General features: G+C 40.8%; 1 protein-coding gene across 1 annotated transcript in view; it reads right to left on the bottom strand.

Moving 5' to 3' along the window:
• Nucleotides 1–247: 247 nt before the first annotated feature.
• Nucleotides 248–26,425, bottom strand: part of Dve (SATB1_N and homeodomain domain-containing protein dve) — a 52,409-nt gene continuing 26,231 nt past the window's right edge. Inside the window, exons 3-7 of the mRNA XM_076775363.1 lie at nt 7,523–7,665; nt 7,062–7,364; nt 2,073–2,624; nt 1,377–1,757; nt 248–689 (exon numbers count right to left, since the gene is read on the bottom strand). Of these exons, the coding sequence (XP_076631478.1) occupies nt 513–689; nt 1,377–1,757; nt 2,073–2,624; nt 7,062–7,364; nt 7,523–7,665 (1,556 nt within the window). The 3' untranslated portion in view covers nt 248–512. The remainder of the gene's footprint in view (nt 690–1,376; nt 1,758–2,072; nt 2,625–7,061; nt 7,365–7,522; nt 7,666–26,425) is intronic.

Below are 26,425 nucleotides of genomic sequence, written 5' to 3'. Positions count from 1 at the left end.
ACATTGAAAGGATATTCTTCTTTAAATATTTCAAGCTTGATCAGGGAGTTTAAAAACGTAATTTCCTTTACATAATCTTTGTTCAAAATTTCTCTTAATTACAGAACTTTTCTTCGTTATAGATTCGAAAGTAAAAAAGGTTCCAATGAAAACTTATTTAATTTTTCACGAAGGAAGAAAATAATTAACAAAAGAAACACAAAGATGGGCATATAAGAAATAGGAAGGAAAGGTAATAGAGGCACTGTGAGTCGTGACATATAGTTTTTATTCGACGTTATTCTCATATGTACATTCATCGAGGTCCATAATAATTATATTAATCGTTATGCAATAATTACAATAAAACTGCAACCCACGAGCGTGGTTACAAGTCAACGATATTAAGGTATAACAGGTCGATTAACGATGTTTACTTCTTCTCCTTCGTTCTCCATTTGTGTTGCGGTACATGGTCGTAATGCATTCTGGCTTCATGGTTGCTTCTAATTTACGTTACTTGAGGGAACGAGCTAGTCTGCATGATATGGATGCGGTTGCGGCGATTCGCCCTCGAAGAGCGCCATTTTCAAGCGCTTGCACTTGGCCCGGCGATTCTTGAACCAGAATTGCACGTTTTTTGGCTCCAATCGAGGAAACTTCTGTCGGTACGGCATCCGATTCAGCTCCTCTGTATATTTCAGAATTAGCTGTGAATTAAGCAGACAGAATCTTCTAAGCAACTTAACTCTTTCTATGTATACCATATTTTGCAATTTACTTTCCAAGTTACTTTGCACACACTTTCCATATATTTCGCGTATATTTACATTAAAAATATAGTTCAAAGCTTTTGAAATATTTTTATAAATTTTATATCCACTCTATTTTCGCGTGCTTTTATTAAATTTCACAATTGAAGATACAGTACGTGAACGATATTTGCTATCAATCGTATAAAAAAGGGTAATTGTAGCTTTGCGACCTCTGTTATAATAGAGAATAATTGAAATTGATTAACACGGAAATTCCTGTTTGGGCTTCGTGTCGGAATATTTATTTTTCCAAAGGCGAAATATGATTGCATCGTGTAATATTGAAATTTTAATTCCGGAAAGTGAACAGTTTTTCGTTGCAGCGTACAAATCATAGAAAACTACAAAATTAAAGCGAACGAATTATTATCTACGACGATAAATCGTTCGATTACTAAAAGGAAATAAATTACGTAGCAAAATTGAACCAGGTAAAATCGGTGTGAAGTAAAGGTTTTCGACGCACGCAATATTTTCCATCGAACGCGTTACAAATTACTCATATTGCCATACGGCTGATATTAATACGCGACAGTGGCAAATTAACGCGTCGATAGTTAAAAGTTTGAGCGTTCAACTTACCGCGTGACTGGGGTGAGTATTGTTGGTGAACCAAGCCTCGAGCCTCGGCACTTCCGTCACCGGATCGATGAATGTCCGGTTTCTCTTCCTCCTCTCGTCTAGCATGCTGGTGGAACAACCGGCAGGCCCGCGTGGCGGCAAGTAAGGTGACATATACATAATTCCGTGACCGAACATCGGACTGGGTACCAAAGAGAATCCAGGAGGCAGTGGACCGGTCGGTCTGGCCTCCTCGTCCTCTGAACCAGAGGATACTCTAGCGTCCTCTTGCTTCACCGACGATGGCGTAGACGGCGGTGGTTGCTGATCCTCTGGTCTAGTCGTCAAGGACAATGGTCCAACCGGTGGACTTCCGGGCGGGCAGGGCGAGGGAGAGGTAGACTGAAATACAAATTAAAAAATTTCCAAATTAACGCGTTTAGACCATCGTAATCTACATAATCCAAGATTCGTTTTGGTGCTTATTCTTGTAGGCTACCCAAATTTATTCCCATCAACGTCTCAACTTCAGAATTAATTTATGGGTGGCATAACAGTCAGAGAATCAATAGAACAATCAGTTTAGTTTGAATAACAGAATAAGAGTGGCTAGAGTAGCAAAAGTACTACATTCTAGGAAGTACATCAGGTGTAAAACCTTTGTTTCTCAGCAGAACATTGGTAACGATCACCACTGGTCGATGTTTCCATGCATACCTGATGTCTGGAATCCTCTTCCTCGTCCGTGCAATCCTCGCTGACGATGCTAGCGCCTCTGGGACTGAGCCCAGGAGGGCTGTAGCCGTTGACGCCCCTGTTCTCAGCCCTCTTTTGAGCGGCTCTGGCGTTTTTGAACCAGTAGACGACATTGTTGACGTCCAAGGGTTTCCTGCCCCGGCGGGACTCCAACGCGTTCAATTCCGAAACGTAGTGTTGTATCTGTTGCCGCGACGGGTGTTGATTTTCCCCGAACCACCGTTGAAGACGCGGTAGCTCCAGTTCGGGATCGAAACTCGTCCTCATCCTAGTTTTATGCGAGTATTGGAGCAACGCCGGATGCGGAGGGCCAATGGCGCTGCCTGCAGGCCCGATCGTGCTACCCCCCTCCGGTTGAGGACTCTGCGTGTGATGATGATGGTGGTGATTCGAGGAAGGCACGATCGGGTTCAGGCCCAAACCCAACTGTTGCTGCTGCAACCACGACTCGAAGTTCCGCTTGGTCTCCTCCGACAACTCGTTTCCACCTCTACATAGAGATAACAATGTCATCTGAAACGGAAACAATACATTGCGCTTGAGTACCAAGTGAATTATTCTGCAACGAGCGTCGGTGTGATTCATCATCCTTAGCCCTTAGTTCCACGATATGTTCATCGATTAGGATTGGAGAAGGACATACATCGTGTAATTATATCGATAATAAGGTCGAGAATTAGGCTAGGTAACAAACTGAATGCTATTTATAACAACGAACAAAGATTTAGTCCTATAAATTTGCATCGCAACAAAGGCTTCTTTATCCTAAAAAAAATTAATTCTCAAAGTTAAAGGAAATACATTTAAAGAGACTTCATGAATTTCAACGAATTTACAAAACTGAGTAACAAAGTGTAGATTATATATTTTCCAGTCGTTTAGAAATAAATTTCTGGCCCCTAATGTCACGGTCATTAGAGCGTGTTAAAAATGTGTTATTGTCAGGTATACAACATCTAAAGGAATATACAACAGATCTCATAAGTAAATCGCAGATACGCATAAAATAAAAGAAAAAAATACTGAATCGTTTATTTTAAAAAATGTCACAGATACTTAATGACTAGTGAGAAATATCTACAAATTTTTATACATCAATATAATCAATAGTTTCTTGGCAAATGGAGTGTGAAAGATGTACGTCAAAAAAAAAATTGATTTTTCTTATGGAAATGATTGCCGGTCAACAGCTGGAACAAAAATACAAAGAAAATCTTGTTAAGTGTGAGTTTACTCGTCCACAGTACTAGAATAAATTTGAAAGATCTAAAAGTCACAAAGTAGTGTATCGTTAACAGTCTTCGCTAGAATCTTCTCAAATACTAGGTGTTTCCTCGAAAAAAAAGTGGGATTATATAGCTTAATTATGTTCTTGACTTTGTATCTCTAATCAGTGTAAATAGTATAACAGACCTCGGTAAACCTCCTTCGTTTCACGAACATAGTTATAATATAGTGACGAAGTTCTCAAAATTCTCAATCTCGTTATCCACGTTTCTCATAATTTTTAAGAAACATCTTGTATCCAAACCAGTAGACAAATGTTCGAGTAAATATTGTAACTAGTAGACGTGTCCAGCTAAATCGTATTCGACAAATTTTCAAATACAATTGTTCAAAAAACGGAGCACCCTACGAGCAAAGTTTATTTATATTTTCGATTGATATTTTCACGAGGAATCCAGCCCTCCGTGACGGATCGTGCCACGAATAACGAAACGCTCGATATAATCGGAATTCTTGTTTCGTATAATAACGCGGTGGGACGAGCATTAAGATATCGTTGCGATACGTTCGTCTCCGAGGCATTAAAGCACTCAGATTACGGAAAAGTTTAGACTCGTAGGAAATAGTACGTGGTTTAAGAAACGCGTGCCTTATCTGGACGATGATTTACAAGTACAAACATCTCCGCCCGCGAGGATCAAGCTGCTCGTCGCCACTTTAATAACGCGGTAATCCGTCGCGTATCCGTGGCACCGTGGTAGCGCCAGAAACGACGCAGAACAATTGTTATCCGCCAGGCCTGTCAACCGTTTAAATTCTCATCCGGCGAATTTTACAACCCGGGCACTTAATCATTCAGTCAGCCGCGCGAGACGCTAGGCGGCTGACAGGGCCACGAGATTTCAGAAATCGGTTGATAAACATGTAAACACCGTCGAAAAGACGAGGACGAAACGAGAAAGAAAGAAACGGCCCATCCCGGCTTATCTGACGACATCGCGCTGTAATTCGTGGCCTGATTTACGCCTATTTATTATTTCCCGATGACGTAGCAGGCATCAGCTGATCATCCGAGGGGTAGCAGTAAATCAATCGTCGTGGCGAGAGCTGATCAAACACGCTACAATGAATTTCGCGGCGTCGTCGACACGACGTTCTAGCTCAGACTTCTGCGTAACGAGGAGATTCTTAGCAGATTAGAGACCCGAGACGCGAACTAGGAAAAACAGGAAGAATATTAGTTCGAGGTTCTGACCTTGTTCCGAGGTCACTGGGTCTTTGAAAGCTTAATTTTTAATTTACGCCATTCGTAGCACTTATGACGAGGGTAATTCTGCAGTTTAGTGGCTTCTCTAAATTATTTAGCGCAATTTATTTTTTTTTTTTATGGAGTTTAATGTCATAATTGTGTGGTCATTAACGAGTGTTCTATCTTGTATTTGTTTTGGAGTACATCGTGTCTCAAGAATAAAAATTAGAAAATGTAACTCAAATGTAGTATTGAGACGTTTGTCTCGAAGAAAGGGAAACATAGAGTGTTTTCAGGCGATTTAGTTCTCACGAATATAAATAATTAGTTACTTATTTCAAATGCAAACTCAAATTACAAATAAAAATTAAATTTCTCTAGTACATTTACTTTTGGTAAATGCGTGATGTTACTTTAGAACAGAAAAATTCCGAACGCGATTGAAATTAGATGGAACCTGATGGAATTGTCCCCATTACAAAAGTTAGAAGGGCAGTACACTGTGTGGAGAGGCAAAAAGAGTGGTAATCGTGTAAATTCGTCGAGACTTGGTAAATCCGCCCGATGTGTACCGTTGGCTGGTAGGAACGGCAGTCTTCGTCGAATGATCGACAGATTAAGTCTCACGTACACGAGCCGGCGGTTCTTCATCACAGCCGTTCGCCATTAGCCGACGGGCCGAAACTCGAGCAGGAAACGTCTGTCAGGGAAAATTGGTAATCATAGACCACCGCGAGCGGCATTAAAGTTCGGGGATGGGCAAGTATAGCAGAATCTTCAAAGAGAGTGCACTTAGATAATGCCCGCCCGTAGTGGGGGTGGAACACCCTCTCGCCCTTCTCCTTCTTCCGATATCGAGGGGGCTTTTGATGAAGGCTGCGAATTTGGTTGAGTAAAGGGTAATCCTATCATACGCTATGAGATCTTCATTGCCGTCGAAAGGGCACGCCTGACGATGCCCTCGTATGGAAACCGTACGATGATGCTTAAATCTTTCGAGAAACGAAACCCGAACGGATCTTCCTTCTGGATCATCTCCACTTCTTGACGACTGACAATCACAAAAAATTTTCAACGATTTCGCGGATCGTTCTGAACTGGGTTTCGGCGGAATACTTTTTCGTGACGGTAGTTCTCGAATTTTGCCTTCTCGCGAACGCTCTTGACAAAAATAAAATATAGGGGAAAAATCAGAGGATCGATCGAGAAAATAAAATAAGTAAAGCTATCGTATGAATACTTTCGTCCATTAATCATCAGATACATCGGTTGTTGTGAAATAAATCGAAATCAATTCTTCGCGTTGCAGAGAAAATACAAAATGTATTTCATTGCCAATCATTTCACCAAAAACTTACTGAACTCTCTATTAGAACCTCCAATGCATGTATACGCTTTTTGAATAATTGCTTTTTCTTTCAATTTTGTTATCAGCCACCCCAAAACCAACTTTTTGTTCACCGTGGACCGCGTCGTTGTTAACAATAATGTTTTAATTATCGAAGAATATCCTAAACCGTAAAAAGGAGGGCGAGAAAACGTCATCGCGGTGACTCGAAACCGAGAAAACATTTATTTAAGACGAAGATCAGCGACTTGCGAGCAAGAGTCTACCAAAGATTACCACAGTGGTTTTCAAAGGTGGAACAAGCGCCAGCGGGAGGACTTCTTAATGAGATTAGGTGCCCCGACGACAAACACTCTCTGGTTAGATTTACATTTTATACATTTTTAAGAGGTCTTACAGCGGGAGTCCTTTCCTCTGCTTGATCCCAAATCATCCTTAAACTTCTCGCTTTAACAGGTTACTCGATCTTAATCTTCGTTTTAAATATCGATTCTCTGTCGATGTACCCATTTTGTAGAATCATTTGTTTGGTCAGTTTAATCGGATGAAAAATCTTTAGAAGTTCGAAACACAATCGTACTGTCAAATAAAATATATATCGAACTATTCTTTGTTCTACGCCACATTGTGACACATTCGACCGTGGAACAAGTGGTACGGTGTAAAACAATTAAAAGACCATTAAACTTCATTTTGTTGACCATGCGCCAATAAAAGAAGCAGACGAAAATAACGTTGGCTGTTTATATAAATATTTCGGAGACGAAAGCTGTCGATGGTTAGATAGAATGTTTCAAAAAAATAATAAAATTAAACGTTCAAACTATTAAAGTATTTAAAAATAAAACTGTTAAGAAGTCAAGAAAACCATCGTCGGCTATATAGACGCAAACTGCCATTTTCTATAGTTAATTTGTGGACCCAATATTTACTCTTCGACGAATGGTGACAAAATTCAGTTCTAGTTTCATCGAATCGAGGTAACCTAGTGTCAACGCCGCTCAGCTACATTAAATTGTAGCAGAGATAGTGTATTCGTGTCATCGCACGATACGCCAGATTGCCGGATGAATTTACAACTCGTCAACGAAATGCCATGCTCTAGAAAAGTGCTAATGAAACTTACCTCGTCTAGGGGGCAACCAGCTGATACCAAAAGCGCGTGACTGTGCAGTAGTAGCAGTCTTAACAATTTGTTTCTAACTTCGGCTGCTGGACTAGGTGGGGGCGGTCTCGATCTGTACACCTCGATCTTCAAAGTCGCGACCGACGTCAGTTCAGCCAAAATGTCGCCCACTGTTAACAAGGGCCCTTCCGCGACCTTCTCCATCGGTAAAGGTTTCCAGTTTCGTATCACGATGCTTCCTCTGGCGCTTGGTATCAGATCGCTCGAATAACCAAGACGCACCAATGCTTCGCCCACTAAATCCTACGAAAAAACAAACGTTGTTCGGTATTCAAATATTAATAATCTTCTCGCGACCGAAAGATACGAAATAATTAATTTTTTTCGATAAAAATAGAAATTTATCGAAGTAAAATTTAAGACGGAACAATAAATTTGATTTAAAAATGAAATATATTTACTTGGAAAGGCATGGCCACGGGGATGATAACGTACGAATCCGTTTCTACTTGAGGTCTCCGCCAATTCTCACGGGAGTTGCTCACATGACTCTCTACGATGTTGTGAATCGTTTCGACTACACAATGCACAGGTAGATTCTTTCCTGTAACAAAAGTATGCACGAGATAGCCACAAGTTCCATTTAGTAATTGCCTCCTGACGCTTCCGAAAATATTTTAACAGATTTGAAATACATTGTCGTTGGTGCCTCAGTCTATTTTAAAGAATTTTAGTAATTAATAATTTACGAAGTTTATTCGGTGCGTGAAATCGTCGGTAGATCTCGGTATTTATTTAGATCGCGGCAGGCAACGTCGACGAAACTGGATACAAAGGGCAAAACAAGATGGCGTTGCGTATCCTAAGACCACTCGAAGAATCAAGCTAGTTCCGGCTTTACAGAATTCGACTGACAATAGGCGTGCGCTTTCGCGTTTCGGGATTTGAATTCGAGGGTCCAGATGATTCGCGGAGCTGAAGATCGTCGAGAGAAGTCTAACTCCCGTGCTAAGCATATGCAGATCCACTCGTCTATCCCGAGACAATAAGAGCCGGGCGATGGCACAATAGCTGCGATCCTTGTGTAACCCTGACTTAAGTCCCGGAGTCTATCCCACTCCAGGTCATAATCCCAGACTTCTGCGAAACCGAGGAAATGGAGAACGAGAGGAAGCAACGAAAGAAGGGAAAGGAGGGTATAAACTTGGTTTCGCCGATTCTCTTCGTGGAACGGGCGAAATACTTATTAGCGAAAAATCTCCGCGTCCGCCAATCGAAGAAGAAACGCTATCTGATGGTTTAAATCTCTCTGTAAATCGTGCGTTTCGTGTTTGTACGGGGTACACGTGCCTTTGCAGCTTACATCGTGCTTCTGTGTGGAACGCGTTGATATCGAACGTTCTCAGCCGCGCACTGACAACTCGCCTTATTAAAATTAATTTTAGACGGAAGAAATACTTTTTTTTTTATTCTTAATCACACTTACTATTCGCGTTTATATAAATTACAAATGTATTAAATACCTCGTGACGATTGAATAATGACGATAATAGGGGGGACCCAAAAATATCTATAAAATTCACTAAGGAAAGTTATTTACTTTGTGCATTATTAATTCGTGCATAAATATTCAACGAATATAAATTTCGAAAACTGATGTAAAATTCACGCGATAGAGAGGCAACGCGTTATTACACGACGACAATTCTAGTGGAGTATAATAACAGTCCTCTACATTGCGCCCGTACATACAAATGAAATATAAACTTTAAATCTGTGTTACGCGTTGTGCCCGACACGTTATTCCGAGTATTCGGTTGGCCCATTTAATATATATTATTCCGATATAGGGAAAAGCACGAATAGCGTTAAATAAAATTACTCCAAATGTTCCAAACTGAACGGTGGATAGGTTTTCGAATAATTAGAAGCGCTGTAATAATTTCCATTCTTCGTTGACGCGTCAAACAATTTACACGTTATATCATAAACTGTTAAAGGACGTTATCGATGCCTGGTGATGTAAGGTGCTAAGTCTCCTAGGAAGATGACCAACAAAGGATTTACTGCCGGTGGCGCGATATTAGGTATTAATGCCCTAAACTTCCATCTAATACGCTGGTCACCATAGGATCGACCCCCAGGTTGCATAAGACAGGTCGTACGTAGTGAGCCCGAAGGCTGACCAGTGGCCACCTTAATCCAGAGACGTATAGTTTTCATTAAGGTGCCCCGTCCTGGCGTCGTCTCTGTACCGGGATCAGCTGGTTCAAGGTAGGCTTTTACTCCGCAGATTTGGCCACAGGAGACCGTATTATGCGGTCTGTTTATTAGCGACGTTCCTTGATGCGCAAAGATCCCTCGCCTAACCCCGCTCTGTATACTCTGCTATTTCTTTCGCCAGCGTTGAACGCTTCAAACTATTTATTTCATCGTTACCAAACCATTTTAACCCTCCTACGTTCCTCGATTCAACGTTTGAGGTCTTCAAAAATGTTCCAAATATGGGGAAATTAGTTTCGATTTTTATTCGATACGTTACAGTACTTCTCATATCTCTTGTTTCAAAAAAGTTTTATGTCGTGTTAAAATGTTTTTACAAATTTTGTACATTTATAACATCTTCGTCTAATTTTAAAATAACACGTACTCTTTTTAGAAGATATTTATAATTAGCTTCATCTAATAATCTAATTCATGTATCCCTTTTGTTTCCCATTCTTTTATTCCATCATCGTAATTTTGGTTTACGTGGATCCATTATCCGAAAGATTGATTATTGCATATTTTAACTTCGTCTTCCTGTTAGGGATAATCGTTCTACTGAATCTCGAGGAACGAATATAAAAAAACTGCTGATTAATAGTTACGTGTATTAATATTGGTATCTTGTATTGTAAATCACGCTGTTAACGAACCTTTGGACGAAGGTCTCTGCCTCGACTTTGGTACATTTAAAAAGAGAGAACGAGAAGAAAAGTGTCAACCACTCGTCCGCGAAATCTTTAATCTCCACAACCGCAAAGACATTTCTCATTTCTGGTGCAGGCCCTATCGGTCGTCTGGTTATCTCCCCGTTTACGCTGTGAAGGAAGCACGACGGAAGCGTCAGGACGGTTCCTCTTTGACAGTTCTCGCTGCAAGATAAGATTCATCCGAAGGACAACCCTTGAAGAAGCGAGACCACGGCTTCCCTTGATAGATTTCTTTCGTTTCGCGAGGACCGTTACATTTTCAGATCATTAAACGAACAGTTCCTCGCATTCGTAATTATTTTTCAACGATAGGCATAATCTTTAAAATAACTAAATAGGTATCGTTTCGTTTTCATTATATTTATAATGAATTTTGGCTACTATTTACATTTAATAAAAAACATTATATAACGAAAGTCTTCTGTATGAAAAAGAATACTTTCAAAGATTCAATAAAGAAATAAATAGATTCTCATCGCGAGGAACATTGTTTTAGAAATTTAGTTGCTCGACGTTGAATTAAGCTGTTATGTGACGGGGAATTCCCTTTAAATATACTTCGCACGGTTAACGAAGGCCTCGCTCGATAAATTAACGGACTGGTTTCTGCACCCATTGCCAAGTCAGCGGTGCAGATACAAGATAAAAAGTTAGAACATATTTTTCGACACTGCGAGATCACCCTCTTCGTGCTGTCGTGATAATGGGTTCTTTAGTCGTGCACGGGGTTGGCGTGAAAAGAGACGAAAAATCTTTACCGAATAATTTCGTTCCGCGTCTTCGATTCTCCCTTTTGGACGATAATTACCCACAAGATTTGCGAAAGCCTCCCCGAAGCATTCACCGGAAATTCTCACCGCCATTTTAGATTTATCGACAGTAATCTTTTTCTACCCTTCGTTTAATAATTTAACCAGATTTCTGTGCAAGACGATGTAGTTCTTATTAAATTTCCAAATCTGTTTCCAAATATGGTATTTAAATATTTTAAATATTTTGGTAAGAAAATTGTTATTTCAATAAAACTATCAGGTACCTAGTCATGATTCGATCGAATTCTAAAATCAGATTTAGCGAGACAGAAAATTTATAAAGATTATCCATAATTAATTCAATAATAAATAAACGTGTATCTAGGAAATACTGCTAGCGATTCGTGCCCAATAATTTATTCTTATTCAATTTTCACGAGATCAGGAAACGTCTAGACCGGAATATTCCCTTAAATGCGAATAAATACATCGTGTCTGAAAACTATGTTTAATCCGAAATCGCGTGCAGCAGCGTCGCGTGGATTAAAATAATACATCTGTTTGGATTTTCTGCGAGCACGAGCGGCTGGTAATGTATGCTCGATCTCGGGGACAAAAATTTACACCTAATCTAACGTTCGACTTCCGGAAGAGGAACGCTATGCAGATAAGTCGTAGCACGACCGGGACTTTGATCCTAAGGTTTCCCCTTCGTCTTGGTGACTCGGTAATCCAAGACGATTCCGCCTAATCTTTCGAAATCGAATCAAGCTATGCTCCGAAGCCTCGTACTAAAGCACAAAACTTGTTAGAATTTGTTTTTCCGAACTGTGTTTATAAAATTCAACCCGGATACACTGCAAATGTTCGTAGTGTGTTCGAAGAGTATCCAAATTTATCGAATATTCGAATACAGAGAAATCTGACAATCAATCCAGTACTGCAAACAGGTGTTTACAGTTACTTATGCTAGATGATATTATTATCTACCGTGAATTCTTAATTTGCGCGACTCGATTGTCGGGAGAAACAGTCTTCTCTTCGCCGTAAATCAATGCGTATTTGCTCAACTGATAATTTCGCTCTATCTATCTGTTATTTTCCAAAAATTGTAAGTCACCAGCATACTCGTGCTCCGAAGTCTACGTTCGAACGAATCTGTTATTCGCACGTTTAATAATTGAGAACAGTAGTTTATCTTTGTTCGAAGGTTTCGAGATACTTCATAGTGTTTTAATAAATGAACAAGGTCGCTTACTTCCTTCGTGGATATCTTTAGAAACAGCTTGTATGACTCGTTACATGGATCGCCCTGTACATCGTCCCTTTACACGCATACTCAAAAACTGCACTTCAGTTAGTTACTTATTACTAGGTGCCCTGCAATAAGAACTATCAACTTGGTCCTCTACTCCGATGCGCTTAGTCTGCTCAGTTTAGCCTAAAAACTTGACTCTCGTATTCCATACTGTACCAAGGAACCCTTACCTAAATATTTTATATTTATTTTGTTTATTCAATACCTTCGTTGTTCAAACTTTGAAAGTATACGATATAGAAATAGTAAAAAGAAATATGCAAATACACGAGGGGCTAAAAGTTCAACTACACTGTTTTTTTTTTAATTAATCTCAAATCGATTTATCCGTGATTCGTTCTAAAAAATCTAAATTATATAATCGAATTATGTTTCACGTTGAACGAATCGTACGAATAACTGTTAGAGGTTTTTTTTATATGTGAAAAAGAGCGACGCGAATTTGAAAAATATTTGTAAAAATTTAATAGTGTAATACGTTAAAATATTTGAAGGGGTTAATGGATAAGTATTTAATAATTATAATGCGTAGAAGTTACATAGCGATAAATCACGTGACCATTGACGCGTGGTGGAAATCACAATCCCTGGAAGTCAACAGCTCTTGGAACTTAGCCTAAGCGCGTGGACCAGAAGGAAAGTGTGGGTGGTTTCGGTATCTGAGGCTGATCCGGCGGATGCCGGCCTTTACAGATAAACGACCAACTCTTTCGAACTCTTTATCTGCTACACCCGTCCTCTCTTTTTCTCTCTCTTTTCCCATCGACCGTCTCTGTACGACCTTCTTGCATCGGGTTTTCAATTTCCCTTCTTCCAACGAAAATCCAAACCTTTTTCGCACAAAATATTACGTTACTTTCTTTCTCAAATCCTGTTCGAAGAACGTAGAACTTAAATATTTGCAACATTTATAACCATATATAAACAATAGCGTACACTGTGATATGGAAACGAACGAAAATTAATGCTTCTAGTGTCGTTTAGAAAAAGTAAACATAAAGAAAGGCGATGGATCCGTTACTGTGTATTTTATAGAAGGCATAAGATATTTGAATATTCGAAAGAAAAATTTAAAGGCCAGAGCTGAGAAACTGCAAAAAAGCAATTTAAGTACATTTAAATACTATGAAGATAACGACGAAATGTAACTAAACACTTAATTTTGTTAGTTTGCAAACCTAGGTCGTTTTTAAGCAAAATCATCATATTTTTTAGTAATCATCTTCATCTAGCACTGTTTTATCGTTATGGGGGACGTTTATCGGAGTGATTCTTCATAAAGTTTGCGACACATAGTATTAGAAGTTCGTTTTGCATCGCGCGTGCTCCATTCGCGTGCAAGCAAAGACCGTGTCCATGAGCTTGCGTGCGATTTAAGCTCTACGGCACCGCTAAACCCGCGTTGGGGCGAAAGCACCAGATAAGACGTAATGAGATAACCTCGCAGCTAGTGTAGCTTATAAGATCACCAGCCACGCGACGAAACCTTCTAAATCTAAGTGTTAGCCGATTCTTAGGGACCGGATCACGCATCGTGCTGAAAAACACATCTCAATACTGTCTGCGAAAAGCTCACGAATCCCTTCTATTTCTATTAAAACTACAAACGAATCGTCAGTTCTGTACTAAAGACTTCCCATTTTCTAAATGCACAATTAATACGTACAAACAGAAACCTCAATTTTCTCGCTGGGGTAAATTTAACCCTTTAATATATTTTTCAGCACCAAAAAAAAAACAAACTGGCTTTCTATAAGCGTCGAATAATTCTAAGTTCGAATTACGATATCTTTGATCATACTTTATAAAAATTTATATAAATAAAATACTAAATTTGTCTGTAAAGGGGGCGGGGTTTGCTATAGTATTCCAAGGTTGATACAATAGCGACAGGTAGTCATTCCTGCTTTATCGGACGAGGACAAGTCGCGCAATTATCAATCCTTTCGTTTTTCGCCGGCACACTCGAACGTTAGAAGACGCGTTTTGCTCAATAGTCGGTTACTCCCGAAGTATGTGCCGTCGTTGAATGGAAGCAAGGGTGAAAACTTGCCCTAAGACGCTTAGAGAGTAAGCTCTTATACAAGACGGAGAATAAGAGAAGGGCGTCGTTCTCTCCTACCCGCCTCGCTCTTCCCTTGTCTCCGTTTACACACACGCGTATATACACGCGTGCTTATACGCACACGCACGGGTTCAAATATAAACACACACGTCGCGAGCAGGGAGTTTGTTTTCCAACACTTTCGCGCCGGTCCACGGATTTTCATATTGTACGGGGGTTAAGCGACGTTTGTGTGCACGCACTGTGCCCCGAAAGATTAAAATTACTTCGGTAAACTGCGTCGAACGAGAGAAAAGGAACGAGGCCTCGCAAGATACCAGAACTAGAGGAAGGGGGTAGGGAGGGGGGGCGACGTCTCGTAAATTTCTCAACTAAGGAGCTTAATTTGGATTTTCGGTAACGAGTTATTGTAAGCGGCAACTCATTCTGAAAGGGTGGGGGGTGATTTAGGTGGCATCAAGGACAGGTTCCGGTCGTCTATTACCGGCAGGCGATGGACGGATTATTCGTTGGATCTTGGAAGAGTAATATCGGCGAACTTCTTATCGTTGCTAACCTGTCACTTTCCGGAGCGTCTTTGGCGGTTCGTCTAAATTCTCGCTAAGTCGACGGTAGCGATCTCTATCGACGGATTTCATTAGATTTAGCGTTTAGTCGTAAGTGTTTCACGTTGAAAATACATTTCGATATTTAATTTAAACGAAAGATTCACTTCTTGCGACGAAAATAATGTCGAGCGAGCGAAATATAGTTGGTCCTCGATAAAACGTTCGAGCTTGGGGTTGCTCGTAACGCTTTAACGAGGTCGAGGCACAAACTTGGCTTTTGGAATTTTCGATTTCAAGTGTGCATTGTATTGCAGACGCTTAAATTCAAAACAGTGATTGCAATTAATGCAAACTAAGAACTTTCGTGTTTTGTTCATTTCATTTCATGCCCCTTGAAGGATCGCGTCCTCCATTCTGGAAAACAGTGGTCTATAAGAGCACTCGTTACAGGTGAAGAGGTGAGCTAAACAACGCAAAATGATCCACCTTGTGGCTGACAACCTGATTTAGAAACAGGATGGAGTCTTCCACGAAATCCTCAGAAGGAAGAGAGCTGATCCTTCCGGCGACCGGAGAGTCCTGCAGAATGACGTAGTAATCCCGCGGGAGAGCCTCGGCCTTAGCCTTAGCTTAAGCCATAAGGGTTTGCATACATGCGCAGAGAGACCGGCACAAATCAGGATACACACACAAAGAGACGCGCTTGTATACGGCGGTCCGCACGCGTGCTTAAAACACGGATATACGCGCAACACGAACGTTCCTAATCCACGAGGGTTTCAGCAAAACCTAAACCTCCGTCGGCCGTGGAACACTCTGGATTTAGCTATTCCACTTGCTCGGACGATCTGAAATATTTAAGGGAATCGATGAGAGCTTCGTACGTTCCGAGCTAAGATCAAAGACGAGCTGGGGATATGCGGAGGAACTGTAAGACATTCCGCGTTGCGTAAAATCGTAGAATCCTCGGGGACCGGCGAATTCTTCGGTTTGTTTCTCAAAATTTCATGCACGCTTTATCCTCTCGCGGGACGAACGTAGCGAATGGTCCGATAAATTCGTACGTATAGTAGCTACTACACATTTAGTATACAATCTTCGTCGCAAAAGTGATTTAAAGTTTAGTCGAATACATGCACGTTAGTTTGAGTTTTTCGAGATAATAATTTTGTAAAATGAGATTTTGCTCGTGAAGAGAACAACAGATGGACATGTTTCTAGAACATTGCAAAAATATTTTTAAACAATTCGATGCGAAAGACACCCGAAGACAGATCTCAGGGTTTTGGTTGATGTCGTTTCTACGTCTCGGGGCAACATAGAGAGGGTTAATTGAAACACAACAGTCTCGTCGGTTCTTTTAAACAATGAAGGCGTTTTAGGCGACATTGTGCTAAGGCACGTAATCTTCGGGGGTTTCTCGGGAAGTGACGCTGGTCGTAGCGAGCTAAGGTTGGTAAAGGGGAAGGGTCGAAGAAGACACCAGCCACGAGCACGGAATCGGCGATGGAAGGGTGAAGGCTGGGGCGGAGGGGTAAAAGGAGAGGGTGAAAGGGCTCCTTAGCGGAGATCTTAGGCAAATCCAGCGTGAAATCGCATCAGGACATCCCCTTGCCAAAACCACCACTTACTCTTACCATCCACGCTTGGTATCCGTGGTATCCGCCTAGGAAAATGCTTATTGCTATCTCTTTTTTAGGCAAACGCGTCCAAGGAATCTCTCGCGTACGATAGATCGCCGAAGAGTCATAATTGTCAATGACTGGAAAATGTAAAAGTAATACAAGAACCTGTGTCGATAGAGGTCTGAAGCTAGGAGCCAGAAAATAAATAAAATTAATATTTGTATTTCGATGGTGTGAAATTACGCGTTGATCGTAGGAGTGTTATTTGTAACATCATTATTGGTTTTAATGGCTTAAAAAGTTTCCCATTAACAAGTCGAAGAATGTTAATTTAAATACTTCGAGCGTTAAGCTCGTAATACGCGTGTAGGCGCATTATACTTCACACTGCATTCAATTTTCGTTATCTCGCGCAATTTTCACCGCGCGAAACGAGCACAAAAGGTTCACCTGGATCTTTAATCGACACGATGCCGCGGTAAAGATGACTTTTGACGACTTGACGGCCGTAAGTCGACAATTATTCAAAGCTCCGAGAGCACTATCTCCGGCAGTCTCTTTCCTCCTTTTCCCCGTTCGTTTTCTTGCCAGGGAACCGCTGCCGGGCTCGGCTCTGTTAATCAAAACACGGAGAGAAAAGACATTAAACGCCGCGGAGAGAGTCGTATCTCGCCACGAAATAAAGTTCTAGTCGACCAGGGAAGATAAGGCTCCCCCTTGGCGCTACTTTCTTTCTTCCACTCTTATGGGATCGCTGTCTAAACGCACTCTATTATTACAATACATTCACGGGCGTCGCGTGTGATTTCTTCTCCCACGGAAGATTATGTCGGATCCTATGAAACGGGAAAATGTTTCTGGCGTCAGATAAACCTTAACGGATCGAGGGTTTAATGCACGGCTTACCGCGCGAAAATATCATTTCCTTCCAAGCAAAATGATTTCGTGCGCGAACCAACGCCGATTGTCGCTTGGAATCGTATGCAGTGTTTCTCGGAACAACGTGTTTAAATATTAGTCGATTAAAAAATCCTGACATGCTCAGACGTTACGAACGAAGCACATTCGGGACTGGGACAATGTAGGAAAATCAAATATGCCAGATAATTGGACTATACCTACATATGAACTGACAAAAACAAGGAATATAATCACAGACGAGGTATACAGGGTGTTCGACCACCCCTGGGAAAAATTTTAATGGGGGATTCTAGAGTCCAAAATAAGACGAAAATCAAGAATACCAATTTGTTGATGAAGGCTTCGTTAAACAGTTATTAACGTTTAAACTTCCGACCGTACTGAATTTTTTTCTCGAAAATGCGCAAGATTTCGGGGGTATGTCTATTGACCAAAAATGATTGCAATTGACTCCCGCAACCGAAAATAATTTTTTCAGAATGATATAAAATTTTTTTTTTTCGCCGAAAAATGTAGTAAAATTAAAACCTACTATTGAGTTAAGGGCGTGGAAGCAGTTAGAAAAAACTCCCTTTAACACCCTTTTTTTATTTTTTGCATTTTCTCGGAGCTATTTTCTTATTATCCGATTTCTATTATTTGTATTTGATATCCTGAAAAATTCATTGGTCGCGATCCCCCGGTTGGATCTCATAATGGAGTTTCGGAGTGTAATGAATTTAAAGCGGAATAAGCGGTGTCACCGTTTGTTCCCGGTCCCTCTGTCCTTATTCTGCTTCATCAACAAAGATCACAAAGGGGACTAGGAGGGCATTGAATGGTAAGGCGAACGCGAGGAACGTTTTCAACCACGCAAAAACTGAGAGTCGGTCGGTCATCGACGTTTCGGTAAGCCGTGCTCTCGCGTGCATCGTCTTCGATGCGGGCAGGAACTCGAACTAGATCTCTGCGTGAATACATCCAGGTGAATACATAATGTGTAATCCTCGGGGTATGCGGACTCGGCGTCTTAAGCTAATCTTGTTAGGCGTTCTAAGCCTTCGGCTGACCCCGCGGAGCGGGCTTTTAATCCCTTAACACGGCTACGCGCACGAAGATTTTGCATAAGAAAGAAATAGGATTGCCCTGCCCCTGTTCGAAGGTGACGGAGCCATTTTCCGTCTTCTTTCGCTCGCGGGAAGCGCCTTTTTTCCTAGCGAATCGACGTCCCGCCGTACGTTTAGACGAGGAACGGCTCAATTTAAAAAGAAAGCGGCCACGAGGGTTCTCGCGTTCATTTCGTCGCGTGATTTGTTCCGTTTCGACGCTTTGGAACCGTTGCGTTGAATAACTTATGAGAACTTTTGACCCTGAAACGCAGGGGTTGAAAACAGTTGCGATATCGATCCTGGGTACGGAACAGTCGTAGAAACTGAAAGGATAGGGTAATAGTTTTACACTGGTGATGACAAAGTGATAGTACACCCTTTGTATACGTAAACAATTTTGTAAATATTTAATTAAATCTCTAAGTTATTATGAATTAATTATGCTAGGAACGCAGTTGTTTTTGGAGCTCACTATTTTGAAATTTCAAGTGGATAAAATGTTGTGGTGATCGAGGAATACTTGTATTTTAAATATTTGAAATATGTAATTATATATTTAAACAAGGGAAACAGATAATTAAATAATTGTTCGGTTCTATTTACATCTAAATGTAGATGATGATAAAGAGGAAATGGTGATCCAATTCGAAAGATGAATTATCAATCACTCGTACAGTGATTCTAAGAGTATCAATTGACGTTCGTCGGAAGAATTAAATGGCGATTAATAAGAATTGACGAAATTGGCGAATAAAAGAACGAACTGATGTTTCTTTTTTTATACAACTTGGTAGCGAATAAAATTAGAAATTGCATCGTTACATCTTTAGAAAAAACACATCTCTTTCAATATTATTTATTCTTATACAAATGTTTTATAGTGTTTTGAAATGTAAGTTTTATACGAAATACAGTTTTTTGCATTGCAATTGTTAATACGATTTTAGAACAGAAACAGTTTCAGATCTTAAAATCGCAGATATCGAAAATATCAATTTTTTATTTAAATTAGTCGTTTATAGTAGCACTGAATTGCTGCTCTTTAAGAAATGTTGATTACACATAGTTTTTAAAAAAGTTCAGTTTATTTTTAACGAAAGAATCAAAGGATATTTTATATAAAAAAAATGTTTAATTCTAAAAGAAAGAAAAATGTGACTGCATTCTCCAGATAAATAAATATTATAATCTAGTGCGAGCGAATCTGTAAGTATTCAAAGTTTATTCGTATTATCGGAGTACCTATAAAACATTCGAATATTAAATTACTCGAATGGTCCCAGTCCTACTTTCGAGTCGTGGAACTCTTTGTGACTTCGCGTGGATTGCATGCAAAGCATTATTCGTTCGTTCGTGCGCGCCGCGACGCGGAGCAAGACCAGTTAACAAATCCTATTAAAAATACATACAGTTGAAAGTCATCGACGGTGCAGCAGCGAGCTCGATGCCGCCTTACATCTATATTTATAAGAGCCTTAGAACATTAAGGCTTTGGTCGCAGCTGTTATGAATGTACAATGAAGCGCCGCAACTCCGCCTCGGGATAATTAAAAAGGGAGCGAATTCTCAAATTCGGCTCCCGCCAAGACCGACGGAGCTTCCTTTTCTCTCTATCTAATCCGACTCGAATTGTTCTTACATCGCGGTAAGAAGGCTTCAAAAGAAACGAAATTTTCCTTTTCACGAAGATGCTTGTCAAAAATTCGTGGTTGATTTATTAATTCCATTCAGAAGCTTTAAATGTCTCTTTTATCAACATCAGGGCTGAAAATTATACACACAAATCATACATTAACGCTAAATTTATATTAAAAGCTGTCACGTTCATGGTTAGATATAGGTTCATATCATTGCATGGACAAAATTCAATACAAATTGTAGACAAATAATATTTACGAGTTCTCTAACTTTAAGTATGGAATTTAGTGTTCTATCTAGTGTTAATTTCTTATCGTTCGTTTCTTCGATTTATCTATTACATCCTATCGTTTTTTAAAAAAGATTACAGTTGGTAACGTATGTAGAAACGTCTGCGTCAGCGTGCTTCAGAATGCCCGATAAATTCGTTGATCCGTCCGTCCTGGAAACTCGCCTTTACCTAGGCCCACCTAACCCAATAGACGTCCAAGAATAAACATTTCAACGGTGATTACCGAAAAGACCAAGGGGCACCCATCGATGACATCACCTGCCCCGTTGCGAGTCTGAAAGAGGAGAAAGATAAATCGAAAACAGGATGCAGAGGCGTGGATTTTCGCAGAGGCTAACGTGGGGGCAAGCGCACACAAACGCGAACCCACCGATACGCGAGGAGACTTGGCCAGAGATACGATGGAAAGAGAAAGAGCGAAGGCTAGGGGGGATCGGTGTATACCTACACGCATCATGGTACACACTGGAGTTAATGCCACTCACACACCGCTCCCACCTTCGGGGATTATCCTACGGGGATATTTTTGATCGTGCAATAATCCCTAATACGATTTACACAGCTCGTGCTCGCAGGGACGCACATATTATTCGCTGACGCATATAGCCGTTCGCGATTCCGCACCTGACCGTCGCCGCGAGCGTAACTTTCGTCCTGGAAGAATTTTTACAACCAAACCGACCGCATTGTTTCTTCCTCGATCGATGCTACTCGAAGAAAAGACTATAAATTTTTAAAAGGAAATATTTGCCAAGTTGCGTCCGGTGTGGAGGTCAAATGTTTGATCGGACTTGAGAAAATTCAATCTGTACAAAAGGTTGAACAACTTGTTTGTGCAAATGAGTATAATGTAAGAGGTGTAGTCATATTAGACTTAGGTAAGAATTAGAAAGGGTGATCAGTTAGAGTTGAAAGAAGTTGGAAATGGATAATCGTTGATATGATGCGAGCATTGGAGCGATCGTTACACGAAGATTGATAGAAAACGAGAAAATTAGCTATCGGAAGAGTGCTACAATTTTAAATTGTATCTTTCAGTACGCAGCGACGTTGAAAAAGCAGGACACTCGTTGGCATTAAAGGATTAATGTAATAAAGCACTTTTAAGCGCATAACGTAAATTCCACACATACGTACGACAGAACCGCGATAAATGTATCCCCAATTTTTGCACAAAATTTTTTTCCTTGCATTCGATTCGCAAAAGGTTCGGTAGCTCGTTAGGGGGAGGGAGTAATTAAAGCTGAAAACATTTATTATTCATCCATGAAGAAAATATGCACATTTTTACATAACGGACACGTAATTATTTAAAAATACATAGACTACAGCATAAACCAATATTTTTGTTGCTTGAAAACAATAATTCAAACAAAAAGTAAATATTTTTAACAAATTCAATTTTCAATTTTTGAAAAATTCATTCAAAAATCGACAATTTTAAAACGTATCGATATAGAAATTGATACAAATATTTCGTTTCACATTTTTTTTATAACTTCCCAATAAAGCATTTAAGTGCCTCCGTTCGTATACCATTATTTTCTCAATTTTGTTCGTAACATACTGGCAACGTTTTGCGGGGAAAAATCTGGGTCACGCAGTATGTAACGATAGTCAAGAAATTGTATACTAGATCCGTACGAAATACGACGTGTTGTGTAGGTCGACGTAGGACCGCAAGGGGTTAAAGATCGATAGGACTGGAGGCATCGATTAAAACATAGCGGCTAATCGGACGGGCAAAGCGAAGAAGCCGAGCGGCACTCAACAGTTGTTAGCCGCTCGGATAAAGATAAGTGTCGACCCTTCTTCTTCTTCTGCGTCTTCTTCGTAATGTTCCTCTTCTCGGGCGACGCGGCACGAAGATTAAGCCGGCAGCCGTGGCCGGTGACCCGTGAAGATAACTGGCCAGTATATTCCTAAAGCCGTCGATCGGTTCGTCGTCCATGCACTTCTCGTAAGCCGCGACTTTTTTATCAACCCCCTTCGTGCGCGTTGCGTCGCTGGCTTTCGGATATCCGATGCGCCGTTCGTTGCACTTTCAGTCGCACGCGCTCCACACGACGAGGAATCGCCAGCCAGATAACGCATTCGTCGACACGAAACGTAACAGACACACTACGCGAAAAACCTCTGGCGTGATTGTTGCAAAATTTTCTCGACCTAAATTTAAAGCGTAACAAACTTGAGATCGCGATAACGTAAAAACGAAACTTATTTACAGATCAGCGTTCCTGCTAAGTTTCCAATAATATCGAGTTTCTCTCGCGTGATAAAGTTTACGTTTCCAAAACGGTAAGAAGAAAGGTTGTCGTATCGCAAAATTATCTTCATCCCCCTGTATCGGCAGGAATCGCGCTTTTATAATGGACACTTGAAACACCGATGTACGTGTACATACCTGCGTTACTTTTTACACGAACGTACGTGATTATTTTGCAACGCACACACGTACGAGGCGCACGGACGCGGACCTGCACACAGCATCACGGAAGTGCGCTTTTAATCCTTGAGCTAAAAATCAATAGCGTGGCCCCTCGATGGCTAAAACCTCCCCCGGGATAAGCTCGCGCTGGGACCGTAGTTAAATAAATCCTGGATCAAAGGATAAGTCCTACCTCCGCTCTCTTTTTTCATACACACGCTTTTTCCTCCCTTTCGTTCTCTGCGCCCTCTCCCTCTGCCTTCGCCGTCCATTCTGCGCCACGGATTATTCCGAAGATCGTAAATTATGAATCTTAACCAGGTCGACCCAGGGAAATTGTATCCTTTTCCCTTTCGCCCTTTCCCCCTGCTAGAGGCTGAGCAGGAAGATCGAGATTTGTGGCGATTCCCCGGGTTCGACGAAGTTAAGATCGTGTTCTGTGCTTCTTTTTCTTCCGGCCTTTTCGACGCCATCTTTGCGCTTCTTTTTATTTCGCTACGTACGAACGCGCTTCGTTTGTTCGTGCATGTCGCAGGACGAGCCTTAATCTCAGATTATTTCGTCCTGCCCCGAGGATCAGGGATTAATTCGAGGAAGAGTCGACTTATTTGCGAGCGACGACCCGCGAATTTATTACGGTTTTACACACTTTGAACGCGGAAAACGTTACGCGATCGGCCCGAGCGTCGCGCGAATTCCTTCGACCGATCTCGATTTTTCGATAAACGTCCAGTGTAAACATCGCGCGCAACGAAGAAGAAACGAAATATCGTACGCCAGAGTCATCGGAAAATTGAATAATACAATTTTCCTTTATCCCCGCGAACTTTCCTCAAAAGGAATTTAAATGTATGGGAGAAAATGAAGCGACTGGTAGCAGGACTCGCCCCGTAGGCTTTTAAGGATAAGCGAATCCTTAAGTCAGCAGGAAAGTATAAAAGAAACCGAAAAGCTACGGCGGCAGGTTGGTTGGTCGGTATCCTGTTTCGGTTGGAATCAAAGGGCTTTCCGTACCAGGATTCTATACGCAGGAATCGCAGCGTCGTCCTACATCGCCCGAAGGATCGCGCGGAAGAACACGCAGGATCATCCTGGGTTTAGACGGAGTATAAGGGGTTTTATTATCAGGAGTCTATGAGCGTTATAGGAATCGTTCGCATCCTCTATCTCCATGGTTATTTTCGCGGATCCGATCAATTTATTTAAGTCTCGTTGATAAAAGTTCTAACTTCGAAATGTACGATAATCGTAACCCTGTTCCTAGTTGGAAAGAAACTAAATTCTAGTCACAAATATACATATGTAGAGTTTAATTATTCTTTGGAACGTATTTACTCAAGTGGGCGAAATTTATATTGCACAGTAAACGTTGGATATATGATCAGATTTACCTACAGCATAAAAGCTCAGTGTTCATTCCCACCATTGACACGCCAGAAAGTTCGGTAGCCGAGACTTCCTCCTCTTTTACTTGCTGTTCTTTTCTACATTCGACAGTTGACTGTGTTTCTCTAATCACAATCAATCCATAAATCGTAGTTAGAAGTATCCTCATAGATGTTTGTTTTCAAACATCCGAAGAATCCAAACTCAAAGATCCAAACTGAAACTTCTACTAATGTATAAGAGGATATCCACGGGTACCTTATCGACGTGAGTGCAGTTGTTTATTTAGCAAGGGAGCGAAGGGAGTTAGAAAACCTTATCGACGCAAGGGTACGGGGGATCACGTTTCCACGAATTTATCTAGATTTACCAGGAGTATCGTCATCGGAACCTTATGGATACCCTTCTTTGTCCTTCTCGACGCAAGTGGGTACTGACCTGCATCAACCGGTCCGGAAGGATCTGAAGAGATCCTCGGGTATTCTGTAACCCTGATAATCTCCTCTACGTACAACCCCTCTGAATCGCCACCAACTTGGTGTAGGGACGTGCGTACACGAGTTCGAACGCACCGTTTATTCTCGCGCCTGTGGTGGACGACGCCATTTCTGTTGAATTTCCCGCCTTATCGCACGGGAATGTAGGTAAGGCGACCGTGTGACCTCTCTATCCCAGGAGAGTAGGATCGTCGGGAAGGATTGACAAGGAACCACCAGCTTATGCCAAAGGTCCTCGAAAGTCTGAAGGTCATTCATAAGCGACCCATACACGGTGGAGGTTTACTGGAGGCTTGCCTGTAGCGTTGACCGCCTTTCTCGAGAAAAAGACCAACGCGAAGGACGATCGGTCAAACCCGTAGGTAGACCTTCACTGATACGACTAATCCAACGCATAGTTCCAAGAGAATCGTAGAACGATTATGGTAAATCTTTTGACGGAGAGAAGAGTAAATCTTTCCACGTTCTTTTCTTGTTATGGTGATATGATAATATGAAAATTATCACTCCACTTGTTGGAAATTACTTAGGTCACTTATATTCGACGCGTGTTTGCGGTTATCTTTCGATAGTTTTCAGGGTTTTGATCTTCTTTTATTATTTATCGAGGTCTTGATAAAAACGACTGCAAACGCGACCCGAATCGGACTATTTTGAGTTAGATAACAATGCACTTAGCAACGACACTCGCAAATGTTAGGAAAATTGTAAACAAACGATGGATTTACGTGAGAATTATTGATTCGTTGGAAAATAGAGGGATGATAAACGGTATTACTCATTACTATCGTTACTTATCTCAGCCTAACCCTAACTGGATCACGTTGTTTCTTACCAGTCTATCGGAATTAATGTCAGGAAATTTATTTATACTTTCCTCTTATCTTCGCTTTTTGCCAAAGCGCATCGATCAAATTTACCGAAGAAATCCACCACACATTATTGTAAAACGAAGATTTAAATTGATATCGAATCGAAAACCGTAAGAATCATTGATTAAAACATTGTCGAAACAACTTAAGACGTTGTATAGCCAGAGATATGAGAAAAAATAGTTTGTGTAATAATTTCGACTGTTCCTCCACTAATCTTGGATTAAATAATCCCTACGATTATGCAATCTTAACGTTTTGCTTGCTAAAGACGCTTCAAGGATTAGTGAGTCTAAGTATTAAATGACGGGATTATACATATAATCCAGAAGATTATTTAGAGCAGGATTAGGCGTACGTCAGAAACGGGGTATTTAATTTGATGTCAGTGCGTGCTGTTGCGAGCCTCATCATCAATAAAATATACTTATTAAAATAGAACGATGCTTTCCAATATTGTTATCGTTTGTCGAATAAAATATGTTTCATAATATAATATTGGAAAAATGAAATACTCCAATGTTTTCATGATTTATTTGATAAAATTATTCTTAATCCGGATGTAGTAGTGTTAAAATTCTATCGATTGGAAATTCCGACGATTATTAACATTTTGATGTGCAAACAATTAGGAGAACAACGAAACAAGGTTCGTATGATCCGTTGGGATTTATTCACAGAGAGGAAGAAGAATAAATACAGTATCGAAAGCAGAAAGAAAGAGAGAGCTTGTAGGGTGCGTAGCGAAGCCCGTGCGTAAGGACGAGACATCCTGCGATCCTGCTATCCTGGTCGTCAGGGTTCTACAAAAGCCCTTATTTGGGTCACAAACTATTTTCTGAGTACAGGAGGGGGGAGGGGGTTACACATAGATACGTTATTTTCTTTTTGGTTTTGGTTTTGTTACTTTATCAAGAAATGTTAAAAGTTGTTTATGAGAGTGTGTAAGATTAAACGAA

This window comes from Colletes latitarsis, chromosome 2 (genome assembly GCF_051014445.1).
Source record: "Colletes latitarsis isolate SP2378_abdomen chromosome 2, iyColLati1, whole genome shotgun sequence".
In the NCBI taxonomy this organism is placed as follows: domain Eukaryota; kingdom Metazoa; phylum Arthropoda; class Insecta; order Hymenoptera; family Colletidae; genus Colletes; species Colletes latitarsis.
This window is presented reverse-complemented; position numbering and strand designations above follow the sequence as displayed.